Below are 16105 nucleotides of genomic sequence, written 5' to 3' on the forward strand. Positions count from 1 at the left end.
ACAGTCTACTCCTTTATGGGAAATGGGTTTCTAGATGTCTTTTTTGGATCCTTCAGGAAAATGTGCTTCATCATGAGCACAACTGATACTAAATCCTGCTGCTGTCAAGAGTCTCAGATGAGAGGTGTACAACTGAGCGAGCACCTGGATCTTCACAGGGCACCTCCGTATCCCAGAAGTTTCCTTCTGCCTTTGCTTATCTTGTGAAGGCAAAGAAGTTTTGGAGGATTTAGGCTGGGATTTGGGGTTTTTGGAGGATTACATATATTCCGAACCTGAATCCAGGAAGAATCTCCCAGCTTTAGATTCATTAATCCTACAAATCGCATTGTCTATTGAAATGAGTGCAGCAATTCTCAGCTCTTCCGACGTACTTTTTTTGGGTAATGTGTGTGCCCCCAAACTGTGTAGTGGGGATGAAGGGGAGGAGATTCAGCTTCTCCACAAAGATTTAATGACAGCTCCTGCTTTAACAAGATTCTGTATCGCTAAATCACATCATTAGAGCCACACAATATACTCCGAGACACTTCCTTGTCTGCTGTGATGAATTGTATAATATAAACTTAACAAGGCTGGAATATTCAAATAAATTTCAGCAAGACGATGGCGTGTGATGTTACAGCCTAAAATTGTCAATTAGCGATGTCTGATTTTTGACCTCTCAGCAGAGATGTGGAGCTGCCACCGGTCGCACACCTCCCTAATAGAGATGCAGAAATTGTTGTCGAGGCTTCGCAAATCCCCCCCCAAAAAAACTCAAATCTGGGTCGTTTTTAGGATGGGCTGGATCTTCAGTCCTTTAAAGCCGAATAGCTCATGTTGGCGAGGTGAATTTCTATCCACCGAAGACCCTTTGCAGCAGCTTTTCATCAGGACGCCGGTGCCTGTTTGGATGCGCTGCCAAAAGTGACTTCGTGTGCTGAATTTTTAAAATACCTTCAGGTGCAGAATCTTTGAAACAAGTGAAACGGCATCTTTCTGTGCAGGAAGACGGCTGGGCTGGGTTTTATTGTTCTCGCAGCAGCAAATCATTTCAGGGGGCTTCCCTTTGCAGAAAAAGCCCACGTGGGTTAGTTGTTTTGGAGCTTGCACGATTTTTTTTTATGATTGTTGAACAAATTCTGCTGCAAGATGAAGCAACAAACCGCCTTTTCTCTCTTTCTTTATAAATAAGAGCGTAATAGGAATTTCTTTGAATATGTCACAAGGAAATCTGTCTGCCTGGGTAGTTTCTGTGTAGTTTTTAAGCACGGTCTCCAGGCTGCCTCCATGGCTCAAGCGCAGGAATGGAAAACAAATGAGTTATAAAAAATTTCTGTATGACATAAATACATAGAAAAATCTACTGACCCAAAAGAAGCTGCAAAAGTGCAATGAAACTGATGCAGACACGACCATTATAGTCTTTCCATTATGATGTCTATCATGTTTTGAAACTGTATATATAATATACTATACGTATTTTAAGTGCTTTCTATTAGGTAGCATATTGAGTTGTTATACAGAGAGCTTTTTACCCAGTAACTGTTTTCAGTGACATTTTCACAGATGTTCAATTTAATGTGGTTTTTGTACAACACCGTGGCAAAGCAGTAATCCTTGTTTTGCCAGCTCTTCCTACAGCATTTGCATCTTTGTCCTGTTCACACTTTAATAGATATTTTTAGGGTATTTCCTTCACAGCCACAGCTCTGCCCACTGCTCTTAGCTGTGGTTTAAATTCATTTTGTTGCTTCTCCACAAGCATCCGACGCTCAGCAGAAAGCATCCCTCCGAGGTCTGCAGTCGAGAGGGTGTGAGGAAGAACAGGAGATCCTCGTTGGGTCATTGTGTTCCTGGGAGGCTCCCAAGGGGATCTCTTAGAATCATAGAATCACTTAGGTTAGAAGGCACCTTTCAGATCGAGTCACATCAGCCTAACGCTGACAAAACCACCACTAAACCATGTCCCTCAGCACCATGTCTACCCATCTTCTAAATACCTCCAGGGATGGTGTCTCCACCACTTCCCTGGGCAGCCTCTTCCAAGGCTTGACAACCCTTTTGGTGAAAAATTTTTCCTAATATCCATCCTAGACTCCCCTGGTGCAACTTGAGACCATTTCCTCTTGTCCTATGGCCTATTCCTTGGGAGAAGAGACCGGCCTCTCCTTCTCTACAACCTCCTTTTAGATAGTTGAAGAGACCTTGGTGTCCCCCCTCCTCCTCCAGCTCCACGCTCCCTCCCAATAAGCTTTTTCTTCGGCATTATTTGCCGAAGGGATAATTGACGCTAATTTCTTGGCAGAGAAAAGGGAGAGGAGCAGTAAGTGAACGTAAAGCTGCTGCCAGGGGTACATCAGAGACCTCCTTCCTCGTTCTGCAGTATTGATGTGGACGCTTGGCTGCTGCTCAGCCTTGCTCTGGCACGGGCAAGAGTGCTTTAACCGTAGCACAGGTCATCCTGATTTATCACCCGTGCTCTTCCTTCACGTACGAGTTTCCCGTCCTCTCATATATAATGCTGAAATACGGATGAGGGGAAGCCTTGCCTATTGTCATCAGTCCCTCTGTTTCCAGGCAGTTTAGCTCAATAAGTTGTTTAATTTTATTACCAGCTCATCCCTCAAAAAACATCACCAGCGCTCTTGGTTGCTGGAGGAGAGGAGGGGGAAGGCAGCCCACCTGCAGAAGGCTTCTTTGGGGTACCAGGACAGCGTCCTCTCCCCATCCCTGCCAGTACCATGCCAAGGATGCGCTATGCATCCTATAGAGTATCCATGAGAACAGGGTGGATCTAAAGCAGACACATTGGTGGTCACTGTGTTTGGAAAGTTAAAAAAAAAAAAAAAAAAAAAGAGAAATTGAGGTGGTTTAACAACGGGAAACAAAATGAGGTTCTTGGTTAATCACAAAATAACATGGGGTTGGAAGGGACCTCTGGAGATCATCTAGTCCAACCCCCCTGCCAAAGCAGGTCCACCCAGAGCAGGTTGCACAGGAACATGTCCAGGCGGGTTTTGAATGTCTCTAGAGAAGGAGACTCCACCACCTCTCAGGGCAGCCTGTTCCACGGCTCTGCCACCCTCAAAGTGAAGAATTTCTCCTAAGAAGTTTAGGTGGAACTTCTTATGTTCAAGTTTGTGCCCATTTCCTCTTGTCCTGTCTCTGGGCACCACTGAAAAAAGACTGGCCCCATCCTCCTGACACCCACCCTTGAAGTATTTATAGGCGTTGATCAGATCCCCCCTCAGTCTTCTCTTCTCCAGACTAAAAAGACCCAAGTCCCTCAGCCTTTCCTCATAAGAGAGATGCTGCAGGCCCCTCATCATCTTTGTGGTCCTCTGCTGTACCCTCTCCAGCAGTTCCCTGTCCTTCTTGAACTGGGGAACCCAGAACTGTCCGAGTGCTCCAGATGGGACGTCAGCAGGGCAGAGCGGAGGGGGAGGATGACCTCCCTTGACCTGCTGGTCACACTCTTCCTGATGCCCCCCAGGATGCCATTGGCCTTCTTGGCCACAAGGGCACATTGTTGGCTCATGGTCATCCTGTTGTCCACCAGGACTTCTAGGTCTTTCTCCTAGAGGTGTTCTCCAGTAAGTCAGCCCCCAACCTGTCCTGGTGCAGGGGGTTATTTCTCCTGAGAAATAATCCGAGGATTAAGCCAGCGCAGCCAGCCTGCTCTGACAAAGTGGTGATTTAAGAGTGAACCCTGTTATGATGCGCACAAATCCCATGGGAATCGGGACCGAAGGGCAGGGAAGCTGCGTGGCACCCGCAGCAGATATCGGTGTGAGGAAGAGTGTGAGAGCTCCCACAAAGAAACAGCTGGTCAGGGAAGAAAGGCACTTGAATTGGCTTTATTCGCAGTGTGGTTGATATGCAATATTAATCTCCATCTTGAGCGTGGGTATACGCACAGCTGAATTAATTGCAGGAGAGGGGAGCGTTGCCTTTAGTTACAGTTCTGTAAACACTCTGTTTTGAACTACTTGGTTATGAGTTTTTCTCCCTTTCTAAAATATACCATCTCCGTGGCTGGAAATTTCCATCTTTGGGTGCTCACCATAAGTTGCAGGATCTTTTCTTGTTCTCAGAAGCTGTGGCAAAGTCCAAACCAAACTTCGTGGGTAAGGTAGGATGGGATTTGGATTTTCAGAGTCGTGGTGATTCAGACCAAGGATTACCCACTGAACCGTCAAAAACTCGTAAATTAAATGCAGAAGGTGGTTGCAGATCTTTTTGTATGTGCTGGCTCTGTCTCAGATACGCACGTACTGATACAACTGTGATAGGTATTGGCTGAGAAACTGTACGGGAATCAAAGGTCTGAAGATGCTATTTTAATGCAGGTATTCAAAAGAGCAGAGTTAAGGCTGGATAGTCAGTTGATTTGGTTTTTTTTATATCCTTCCCGTTAGGTGTTTAGCCTTCCAAATTTAATAAAGACAAAGCAAGGCATGTAGTGAATATTCTGTCAAGCAGGCACCCATTACACGAGTGAAAATTTGCTTCAGGGAGACGTTTGCTAACAGCAGGTTTAAATTGAAATTACAGGAATCCGCCAGAGCTTTTTACAGTCATCTTCTAAAAGGGAGTTACTTGCTGAAGGTTCTCTCTATTAAAGGGTTCCGTTTGTGCGAGAGTGAATTGGGGTTTCTGCAGTCAAGAATCCATATTAAAGAAAACAATTAAATATACTTGCTGCCCTTTTTTATACAAACTTCTGTTGTTTCAGAGCGAGTGGCAGAATCGCATTGATCCCAACAACATTTTAGAGCACAGCTTCCCGTAGAAGGCCTTATTTGTATTCCTCCCAGGAACAAAAATAGGAACTACGCCCTGCTTTGTATTATATAGATTTTTTTTTTTCCCAGCCTGACTGAAAGCACTGTATTATTCATGCACAGGCTATTCATCCAAAGCGATGCCAAAACAGTTTCTCGTTGCGTGTGGGAAGGCAGAAGACTTGTCCCTGCGATAAAAGCGGATTTGTAATCGCGGCCGTGGGCAGCGGCGTGGTAGTGACTCCTCATTTAACAGCTCTCAAATTGTGGTTCTCCAAAATAGTGCTTTTTCTGTGGCATTTTGTATTGGAAAGCCATGTTAGCGGAGGTAGAAATTCACCAAATGTTCCATTTCTTATTTTTCTGAGTGATTGCTGCGGTTGCCAGTGGGATTTGATAGTCTAAGTCAACGGGAGTGGTTTGGTTGGAGGGGGAGAAGCGTATCTGTGAAATGTCTTCTGCTCCACAGGAACAGATGAGGATAGGAAGGGTGTCAAGAGGATGGGGCCAGTCTTTTTCAGTGGTGCCCAGTGACAGGACAAGAGGGAATGGGCACAAACTTGAACATAAGAAGTTCCATCTCACCATGAGGAGGAACTTCTTTCCTTTGAGAGTGGCAGAGCCCTGGAACAGGCTTCCCAGAGAGGTGGTGGAGTCTCCATCTCTGGAGACATTCAAAACTCACCTGGACGCGTTCCTGTGCAACCTGCTCTGGGTGGACCTGCTTTGGCAGGGGGTTGGACTAGATGATCTCCAGAGGTCCCTTCCAGCCCTTACCATTCTGTGATTCTGTGATATCTGAGTGTTTGTAGGTGGGCAGAGCTAAGTGAGGTGTTTCGTGTTTGTTGTAGAAGTCAATAACACATTTTCCTTGTATGAATGATGCTTTACCAAAGAAAAAGGTGTTCAAGCCTGGCTTTGAGCTTGTCCACCCAGTTGAACCTTGTATTCACCATGTGGACTTCGGATGAGATGCTCAGCTGTCCTCGCTCCCCAAAGTTTTGTAGCTTCTTCTGACTATCTAAGAAGTGCCCAGTCAGGGAAGGTTGTTTAGGGTTTTCCTGAACTTCAGAAAGGGTTTGATGTATTTCCAATAGCCAGAGCAGATCAAAACGAACCCCATCTTACAGAGAGGGAGAACAGCTGAATTACCGCTGCCATAGTCCCCTGGAGTTGGAGATGTTCCTCCGTCTCAGTTCTCAGACACAGCCAACAGATAGCGATTCCTCCCAAACCATAGTATACAGGATACAGCCTAAGGCAGCATATTTTTTATTGTCAAGGAGAAGAAAATCCTCAAAGAGATTTTTTTTTTAATGAAGGCTATTTTTATTTTTTGCCTCTAGTGAATTCAATTGAGCAATTTAAAACCATTTCAGGGTTGTTTCTTTTTTTTTTTTTTTCTTAAGTGACAGTGAAGTCCCACAAATCCAGGGAGATGCTGGCAATAAAACTGCTTAGATAGTATATAAAATGCCACTGACGGGATTATTTTGCTGCAGCTCGTTGCAGCTATTATGCTCAGTAGCATGATTCCTCATTGTAAGTTCATAAAAGAGCTAATGACAGGAAGTGGAGATTTGCAAAGTTGAATGAAAGTGGAATGCAAATTCATAACAAAAAGAGCAACTAATGACGGGAAGAGTGCACTGAGGACCATGGTAAGTGTGCCGACACTTAGAGTCTTTCAATGAAATGCACTTGGTTTCAGCCAGGAGCTGTTGTAATTAGATGTAGGAGCCATGTCCTGATTTTCTCCATCCTCTTGGTACACAAAAAGTCGTGCCGGAGGAGAGCTCCTTTACCTGCAAAAGCAGTGAGAGGATTTGCCATACAACTCATTCTGGGATGTAACCAAACAAGCTCTTTGCGGAGACAGGTATTGGGAAAGCTAAATCTGAATGTAAAAGATGGAACATGACGGTGGAGTGAGCAGTTGCACACCTTGAAAGAACTTTTTTCAGCTTTTTGGGAGTAAACACGTTTGTCCTGGTCGTCATTTTTCACCAGGCGCTGTCTCCATGCAAGTAAAATAATGCACAGACTGATATTAAATAAGTCCTTTGTTTCTCACTTTGTCATGATAAGCCATGAGGTTCCACGGGAGATTTCTTTTGATAGACGTCTGAAAATAAAGGTGAATCAGGGATTGGAGGAGCTGATTTACAAGGAAAGATTAAAAGTACTGCATGTATGTTATTTATACGTATCCCAGGGATACAGGGAAAGCACCTGCGTGTCTCAGCAAGGTGTAGATGCTGGGTGGGGGGAGAAGGGGTGGGAGATGGTTGGGATGAAGTATGTAATTATGAAGAACGAGGTGAAATTCAGAGATTGTAAATGCAGGGAGAAGGATAGAAAAAAACCTCCCTGAGATAAAGGTGTCATTCACTGTAACAAGACCTCAAAAACTCCACCAGACAATGTTCTTGAAACCCCATGCTGGAACAGGTCTACGTTGGCTGGTTTGGCCTTCTCCATGGCATAGCCGGTGTGTCCTCCTCGCTGTCCTGTGCTGTGTTTCTGAGGGTGGCTTTGCTTTGCATTTCAGGGCGGCTTTTGGCAAAGAGTCAGAAGTTCTCATTGGCAACCTGGGAGATAAACTCATCCCTCAACAGGAGATCCTGCGGGACGTCAGTGACCTGAAGGCCTTGGCCAACATGCACGAGAGCCTGGAGTGGTTAGCAGGTCGCACCAAGGCAGCCCTCTCCAACCTCTCAGCCACCCAGAGTAAGTAGCTCCCAGAGGAGAACCTTTGTCTTAGAAATGAAAACGAGCATAAATATGGCATTTTAGCAGGAGTGGACATTTTTGTTCTTGGTTTCAAAGCGGGTTTATGTCAGAGGGAAGCAGAAACCAAAGCAGCTCCATCTCTTTCTTCCTGGTGTGACATCTGCTCAGACTGTGGTGGACAGCAGGTGAGGGTGCCATCACTTCTAGCATAAGCTCTGGAGGATCTTTCAACGCTTGAGCTTTTCGGCAGCCCCTGCTAATGGCATTGCACAGGAGCAGGTATCGGTGCCAAGACAGGTTTCATTTTCTTTAGAGTATCGCTAGATCGCTGAATATTTAAAAATATATGTGTATTATAAATTCAGTAGAGAAATTGAACAGGTCTTAATAAGGAATGCCTTAATATGTGTGTCACTGGGGCACTGATGCTCAGCCTGCAAAGGCAGAAGCAACCCTTGGTGAACTGGGGTGCCAGGAGGGCAGAGACAGTGGAGCCCCAGAGACTCTTCTTCTGCTCCTGGCTGTCAAGGATTGCCCCCACTACCTTTGTGAGATCGTTTCACTTCTCTGTGCTTCAGCTTTTTGCTCCTTCCCCCAGGGAATAGTGATTATTTTTTTTTTAATATGTCTGAAAAGTGCTAGAGACGTGATTAGTGTTGCTTCTCTCCTTATCGCTGTCATTGTCGTGGTTTGCACGGGGTCACGTTCAGAGGAGGGTTGTGACTGTGCCCCAGAAGCAGAGCTCGGCAGAAGCAGGGCTCAGCTCTGCTGCTTTCCAGCAACACCTTCCCACTGCTGTTAACTCGCCAGGAGTCACCTATAGCTCAGCTGACACGGGGTTAAGCTTTTCCTAAGACCAGGGGTTTGGGTCTCACCTGCCTACCGAGACATTCCCAATAGCTGTCCCGTGTCACAAGGTGTCCCTGGGGAGATGGCCGTGCATTTGTTAGAGCACTTCGTATTGCCCTAGGTCACTGTAATAAAACACTGGGTGTTTTACAATTATTGAACATCCCATGTTGTCTAGAGGTTATATTAAATGCAGCTGCCTGGGGTGTGGAAGGAGGCATCTCCAAAGTGGTGGAATTTCCATCCCTGGAGGTATTTAAAAGCCGGGCAGACGTGGTGCTGAGGGACATGGTTCAGTGGTGGTTTTGTCAGTGTTAGGTTGATGGTCGGACTCGATGATCTTAAAGGTCCCTTCCAACCTAGGGAATTCTATGATTCTATGAAAGTATGGCATAAAAAAACCCACACAGCTTGGTGGGATCCCAGTACACATGGGGAGACAAGGAGGATACACAGCTTCTCTGCAGTTTGTCCCACAAATAAGGAGCGTAGTCCTGGGGGAAGGTGCCCACAGAGGAGCAGGCCTGTGGGCAGCCAGATCTTCTGAGCTCTCCTGGGAAACTGGCCTTGAAAATCACCTCAGCCTTTTTTTCTGGGGGAAATTTCGCTGGCGCTAAATAAAGTCATAGTGTTATGTCTCCGTTAAACTAATTGTCCCTCGATGGCAGAGCATTGCTAGTTGACTGACAATCCTCTTCCTATGGCTTGTAACTCTACTCTAGAGCAGGACCTTTAAACTCTTTACTGCAGCTGTCCGTGATCAGTTTGTTGGGATCCAGAAGGATAATTAAGATTATACAATTAGCTATCAATTAAATTTTAGCCTGGAGAAGAAAAGGCTGAGGGGGGATCTGATCAACACCTATAAATACTTAAAAGGTGGTGTCAGGAGGATGGGGCCAGTCTTTTTTCAGTGGTGCCCAGTGACAGGACAAGAGGTAATGGGCACAAACTTGAACATAAGAAGTTCCACCTAAACATGAGGAGGAACTTCTTTCCTGTGAGGGTGGCAGAGCCCTGGCACAGGCTTCCCAGAGAGGTGGTGGAGTCTCTGTCTCTGGAGACATTCGAAACCTGCCTGGACACGTTCCTGTGCAACCTGCTCTGGGTGGACCTGCTTTGGCAGGCGGTTGGACTAGATGATCTCCAGAGGTCCCTTCCAACTCCATGTCATTCTGTGATTCTGTGACCCAAAATACTACAGGTAGCCTGAATATTCTACTACAGGTTGAATATTCTACTACAGATAGCTTGAATATACTCAACCTATACTTCGAGTTCTCTGTACCTGAGTGACAGGAAGAATTGCTGGTCTCTCACATGGTGTACTTTAGAAGATTATTAAAAAAAAAAAAATCAAAGAAAACAAAACATAATGGAAAATGCTGTGAAAGTTCAGTAGTCAAATGTTTATTCGCAGAACTTTAGTTGCTGGGAGAGTTCTTGAGGCTGAGGAGTTGTGCTCTGACAGTCAAAGTTGTTAAAAATAAAAACATCAATTATAATTTCGGTTCTACTTGAAACTGAAATTTTTTAATAAATCAATATTTTCCAAACATAAAAGGGCATGAGCGTGACTTTCAGGCTTCTGAGAGGACGTTACACGCAGCAGTGAATAAACATAAAAGTACGAAGTGTAATATTTCACTTGGCAGCTTCCTCCTGACAATAAAAATTCATCTTCCTTTGTAATAACTTTATACCAGTGCACTAAAATGTCTGTACACAAATGCCAGGGGTATCTGAAACAAGAGGAGAGAACGAGCAGTGTTAGAAAATGATAGAGGCTGTTGACCTCATGGTTATAAATGAAACCTGGTGGAGTATATCTCATAAATGGAACATCAATAGTGCTGACTGCAATCTATATGGGAGAAGTAAAAAGTGATGCCGTGGGGCAGAGGAGGTGCTGTAAGTCAGATGTATTTACAAATCCAGGAAAGGTACGGTGATATACAGGGGAGTGCAATCCTTTTGGGGAAGAATACAAAGAGTAAACAACAGAGGGGAAATGAAATGAGATGTCTCTTTCCATCCCACCTGGATGGGAGGAGAACAGGGATGCAAATGCGCTCGGACTGAGCTGAGAGGAGGAAAAATTAAAACTACCTATTGTTTCGGAGATTCATACAATGTTAATGCCGTAACGCTCAACTGTCACACGAGTTACTCCGTTCTTTTCTGTCATGGTTTGATCATCTGAATTTCTGAGCCTCTCATTGCTGGAAGCCACAGCATGTTAATGAGCCTCAGGGGGAAGGACGAGGGGAAATAACTAACCGAAAGCAAAGCTAAATAAAGAGGTTTTTCTGCCACGCGCTGAAGCTCACCAAAATTCAGGCTCAGATTGCCATAGGTGCGGCCAGCTTTGTCATTTCAACATCATTAACTTTAAAGACGTGCCCCCGTGAAGCCCAAGCATTCCAGTTCAGTGCCACTGGAGTCCGTGTTTTGTCATACACAAGCCAATGGGCCATTAGTCACCCAGCTCTCTTTTGTGGTCGCTGACTTCGGGCAGGTGTTACGTTCTTTTGAGCAGCTCTGTCTTCTACTTTATTCTCCTCTTTGGACTAGAGGCTACACTGAAGTGTCTAAGAGCCGTAATCACATTAACTGGTAGCAGTGGTGGGGTTTTATAGAATCATAGAATCATAGAATCGTCTAGGTTGGAAGAGACCCTTGGGATCATCGAGTCCAACCATCTACCCTACACTACAAAGTTCTCCCCTACACCATATCCCCCAACACCACATCTAAACGGCTCTTAAACACATCCAGGGATGGTGACTCAACCACCTCCCTGGGCAGCCTGTTCCAATGCCCAACCACTCTTTCTGTGAAAAATTCTTTCCTAATGTTCAGTCTAAACCTACCCTGTTGGAGCTTGAAGCCATTCCCTCTCGTTCTGTCATCAATTACCTGTGAGAAGAGACCAGCACCAACCTCTCTACAATGTCATTTCAAGTAGTTGTAGAGAGTGATGAGGTCTCCCCTCAGCCTCCTCTTCCTCATACTAAACAGTCCCAGCTCCTTCCACCGCTCTTCATAGGATTTGTTTTCCAGGCCCTTCACCAGCTTCGTTGCCCTCCTCTGCACTCGCTCCAGCACCTCGATATCTCTCTTGGATTGAGGTGCCCAAAACTGGACACAATACTCCAGGTGTGGCCTCACCAGTGCTGAGTACAGGGGCACAATCACCTCCCTACTTCTGCTGGCCACGCTATTTCTAATACAAGCCAGGATGCCGTTGGCTTTCTTGGCCACCTGGGCACACTGCCGGCTCATATTCAGCCGCTTGTCAATTAGAACCCCCAGGTCTCTTTCTTCCAGGCAGCTTTCCAGCCACATTTCCCCAAGCCTGTAGCGCTGCTTGGGGTTGTTGTGGCCCAAGCGCAGGACCTGGCACTTGCCCTTGTTGAAACTCATGCCATTGATGTTGGCCCAATGATCCAATCTATCTAGGTCTCTCTGTAGAGCTTCCCTATCCTCCTGGGAATCAACACTCCTGCTTAACTTGGTGTCATCTGCGAACTTGCTGATGATACACCCTATGTCCTTGTCGAGATCATCAATAAAGAGGTTAAACAGAAATGGTCCTAACGTTAAACAGAAATGGTCCTTATCTTCCATGCTTAGCACATGTCGGGCCAATGCCTGATGAGAACACAAGTCCCGGTCTTGGTTTGTTTCTTTTTTCTGTCCCAGAACTTGAGATTAAATCTTAGTCCCATTCAGGGAATCACCAAGCGCTTGGTGAGTGATTGGGATCAGAATTTTTGATGCAATGCGAGAAATACTGTAATCTTCTAGAAGTTCATGATATGCTGGTGGTGGCCCCTTATTCCCTGTAGAAAGTTGCTAGCTTTTCCAGAAGAGTTTCCTTGGCTGCAGTTGGGCAATTTATAGGCATTGGCATAAGTGTTCAGAAACCCCAAGCTGGAGCAGGGCAAGTATGGACATGTTTTGGGAAATCCTAAAAAGGGGGCTTTTTGGTTAGGCTGTCAAAAGGCCCCTTGCTAGAGATAAAAATTCAATAACCTTTTGCTGTGAATGTGCCACAATTATCACTCATTTAAAAACAGTCTTGCTAATAGAGTGTTTTATCATGCTGGGCAGTCTCTACATTCTTCATTATTTAGTGTTTGCTAAGCTGATGGCTCTTCCATAGCTCTTCCCTTATCTGCACTCCTTCAGAATTGGATTTTATATTTTCCGAACCAGTCAGATATGACAAAGTCATTTTCTTTCACTCTTGTCTTTTGAGGGAATACAAACTTCTTTTTAACAATACCCATTTAAGGATTAAAGTTGCTGGAAGAAGATGAATTAACCGAGGAAGGCGAGTAAATTTTCAGTATGTTATGTATGAAAGTGGAAGTAGGGTTTCCTCTCCTCTTCCTCTCCTGCTCCTCTGCCTTGTCGTGTGCAGATACAACACATGCTCATCCTTTTCCCCTGCCAGAGGTTCAGCCTCCTGAAGCCCTCTGAATATTTTACAAAGAAGGAATTATTATGCACGATGAAGAAGTTGGGGCAATCTTTACATTTTTAAGATGGTTGCATGCTGTGGGTAGGTAGGAAGATGAAAGATTAGCCATTAGCTCAGCGAGTTGCGGCCACCCTTTTAAATTCGGCTGTTGGCGTCTCCCATCTTCGTTCACATCCTTGTAGTCAGCAGTTAATGACTGACTGGCATAAACGTCGAGTTTGAAATTACTTTCTCAACAGAGCTCACATAAAACAGGATCGTCTTTCTCTTCTGCTTTATGGGAAGTAAAGTTTTTGCATGTGTCCCCACGTGTGTTTATGGATCAGTAGACACCCTTGCACCCACCCGAAGGTTTTCTTAGTGTATCGTGTTTGCTTTCCGTGTGTGCTTTTTTCTTATCCTTAATGAAGGATATCCTTATTTTTAATACGATTTTAGTACCTTAACAGTTTTATCTAGAAAAACAGGACTCCAGCAGTGGTCTCAAGAAAGACATCCCCTCTCCTGTCATTCAGTGTGCACTGGCAGCCCAGAGAGCCAACCGTGTCCTGGGCTGCATCAGGAGAAGTGTGGCCAGCAGGTCTCATGAGGTGATTCTGCCCCTCTACTCTGCGCTCGTGAGACCCCTCCTGGAGTACTGTGTCCAGCTTTGGAGTCCTCAACACAGAAAGGACATGGACCTGTTGGAACGGGTCCAGCGGAGGGCCACGAGGATGATCAGAGGGATGGAGCACCTCTCCTATGAAGACAGACTGAGAGAGCTGGGGTTGTTGAGCCTGGAGAAGAGAAGGCTCCGGGGAGACCTTATAACAGCCTATCAATACCTGAAGGGAGCCTACAGAAGAGCTGAAGAGGGACTCTTTGTCAGGAAGAGTGGTGACAGGACAAGGGGCAATGGTTTTAAATTGGAAGAGAAGAGATTTAGATTAGATATAAGGAAGAAATTCTTTACAGTGAGGGTGGTGAGGCACTGGAACAGGTTGCCCAGGGAAGTTGTGGATGCCCCATCCCTGGAAGTGTTCAAGGCCAGGCTGGATGGGGCTTTGAGCAACCTGCTCTAGTGAGAGGTGTCCCTGCCCATGGCAGGGGGGTTGGAACTAGATGATCTTTAAGGTCCTTTCCAACTCTAGCCATTCTATGATTCTATGATTCCTTTCTCCACAAAAGGAAAATCTCTTTAGAAAAGGATCCCAATGCTCCATAGTCAGTCAAAGTAGGGACGTGCATCAAGGAGCCCCCCCGAGAGGAAGCGTTGGGTCAGGAGGGTGTTGGAATCAAGGCAGAAATGGAAAAAAAAACCCTTGAGTGTTTTATTGTGGGCTGTTTGTTGGGGTTTTGTGGCACCCCAGGTCCTGGATTCATGCAGTTGGGTGAGCATCTTACTGTATCTGAAGGATCTGAAGTGTGAAGGACTCAAAAACATGCTGTTTTTTAAAACCAGACCTAAACCAATGATTTCTTTGACAGTTGTGACAGCTCTTGACTTTCAATACCAGCTCCTCCCTGTCTCCAAGTGCCCCTTGGAAGTTGGAACCAGAGCAAAGATTCCATAAAAAGCAAAGATTTAAAGTCTTCGACACAAACTTGTCTTCAAATAGACTTCGGGCTGACCCTGTGTCTGCAGGGGCAGAAACTAGAAGGTGAAGTCTCAGTAACTGAGGAAAAATATGAGTACATATTTAGAATTAATCTCTGCAGCTCAAACCTGCCTACCTATGGGGGAAGCACACCAGCATTAGAGGAGATGCATGGGAGACTTTCTCTAAGGGCTCACTCCTTCGCTGGCTCCGCAGTTCAAGAAGGACAGGGAACTGCTGGAGAGGGTACAGGAGAGGACTACAAAGAAGATGAGGGGCCTGGAGCATGTCTCTGCTGAGGAAAGGCTGAGAGACCTGGGGCTATGGAGAAGAGAATACTGAGAGGGGATCTCATCAATGCTGATCAATATCTAAAGGGCAGGTGGCAAGAGGATGGGGCCAGACTCTTTTCAGTGGTGACCGGTGACAGGACAAGAGTCAATGAGCACAAACTGGAACACGGGAAATTCTGTCTGAACATGATGAAAACCTTCTTTCCTGTGAGGGTGGCAGAGCCCTGGAACAGGCTGCCCAGAGAGGTGGTGGAGTCTCCTTCTCTGGAGACATTCAAAACCCGCCTGGACATGTTCCTGTGCAACCTGCTCTGGGTGGACCTGCTTTGGCAGGGGGGTTGGACTAGATGATCTCCAGAGGTCCCTTCCAGCCCTTACAATTCTGTGATTCAGTGACTGCCATGCCCTTGAGGACATCCTAACCCTGCTGCTGTCAGCAAAGCTGTACCCGCAGCGAAACAGGCAGGATGAAGCCATTTCTCCACTGCATGTGTGTCACTCCTCGGACACGAATCACAGTTGCTCCCTGGCAGAGGTGGGTTTCCACTCCGGCAGTTTGCATTAGACATGGAGCTAATTACTGTGTTTGGTTAGGTTTAATGAGTTAGGGAGTTGTAAACAGTGAGAAGGTCTCCCCTCAGCCTCATTTTCTCCAGGCTGAACACCCCCAGCTCCCTCAGCTGCTCCTCACAAGACTTGTGCTTCAGGTCCCTCACCAGCTCCGTTGCCCTTCTCTGGACCCGCTCCAGCACCTCAATGTCTTTTTTGTGGTGAGGGGCCCAAAACTGGACACAGTATGTCCTTGCTCAATGGTAGTCCCACATGGGGAAACTCATGAGTTGAGGCAGGTATTTCATTCCTTGAGTAAATACCAGCCCCAAGCTTGCTGTGGACAATGGTGGGGTGTGTAGCAGCAAGGAGACGACACTGGTCATCTCTGCAGCATCCCAGAGGTGTCAGCACAGGAACAGACTGAGCTGTGGGATTGACAAGGGGGAGCTGTGTGGATATGTGCCACGGCAATGCAGATAAGATGCCCCAGATGACCTTTTCCTTTTGGCTTCTTCTGGTTCTCCTCTGAACCAACTAGACCTCAATGAAGACATCCAACAGCATTTCGAACCAGCCATTCCCAGGTCAATTTAATACACTCTCGCCAGGTGCAGGGCTTGACATCTTGAGCTCATAGCAGGAACTACCCACATTCATGTCACTTGTGGTCAGCTCAGGGCATGGACGGGGTGAACTTGTGCTTGCCTGTAAAATGCTCCGTAGAGAGAAACTGAGTTAACACGATCCTGATCAAACTGTCTTCAAGGCAGAGGTGGAAGGAGATCACCCCGGGACACCTCGTCTCCATTCAGACCATGAGTGCACAGCGATGAGATGGAAAAA

General features: G+C 46.0%; 1 protein-coding gene across 1 annotated transcript in view; it reads left to right on the forward strand.

The window, feature by feature from the left end:
• Positions 1 to 16105, forward strand: part of EXOC4 (exocyst complex component 4) — a 487556-nt gene that overhangs the window by 415083 nt on the left and 56368 nt on the right. The window contains exon 14 of the mRNA XM_074168558.1: positions 7321 to 7499. Within this exon, the coding sequence (XP_074024659.1) occupies positions 7321 to 7499 (179 nt within the window). The remainder of the gene's footprint in view (positions 1 to 7320; positions 7500 to 16105) is intronic.

This window comes from Numenius arquata, chromosome 2 (assembly GCF_964106895.1).
Source record: "Numenius arquata chromosome 2, bNumArq3.hap1.1, whole genome shotgun sequence".
In the NCBI taxonomy this organism is placed as follows: domain Eukaryota; kingdom Metazoa; phylum Chordata; class Aves; order Charadriiformes; family Scolopacidae; genus Numenius; species Numenius arquata.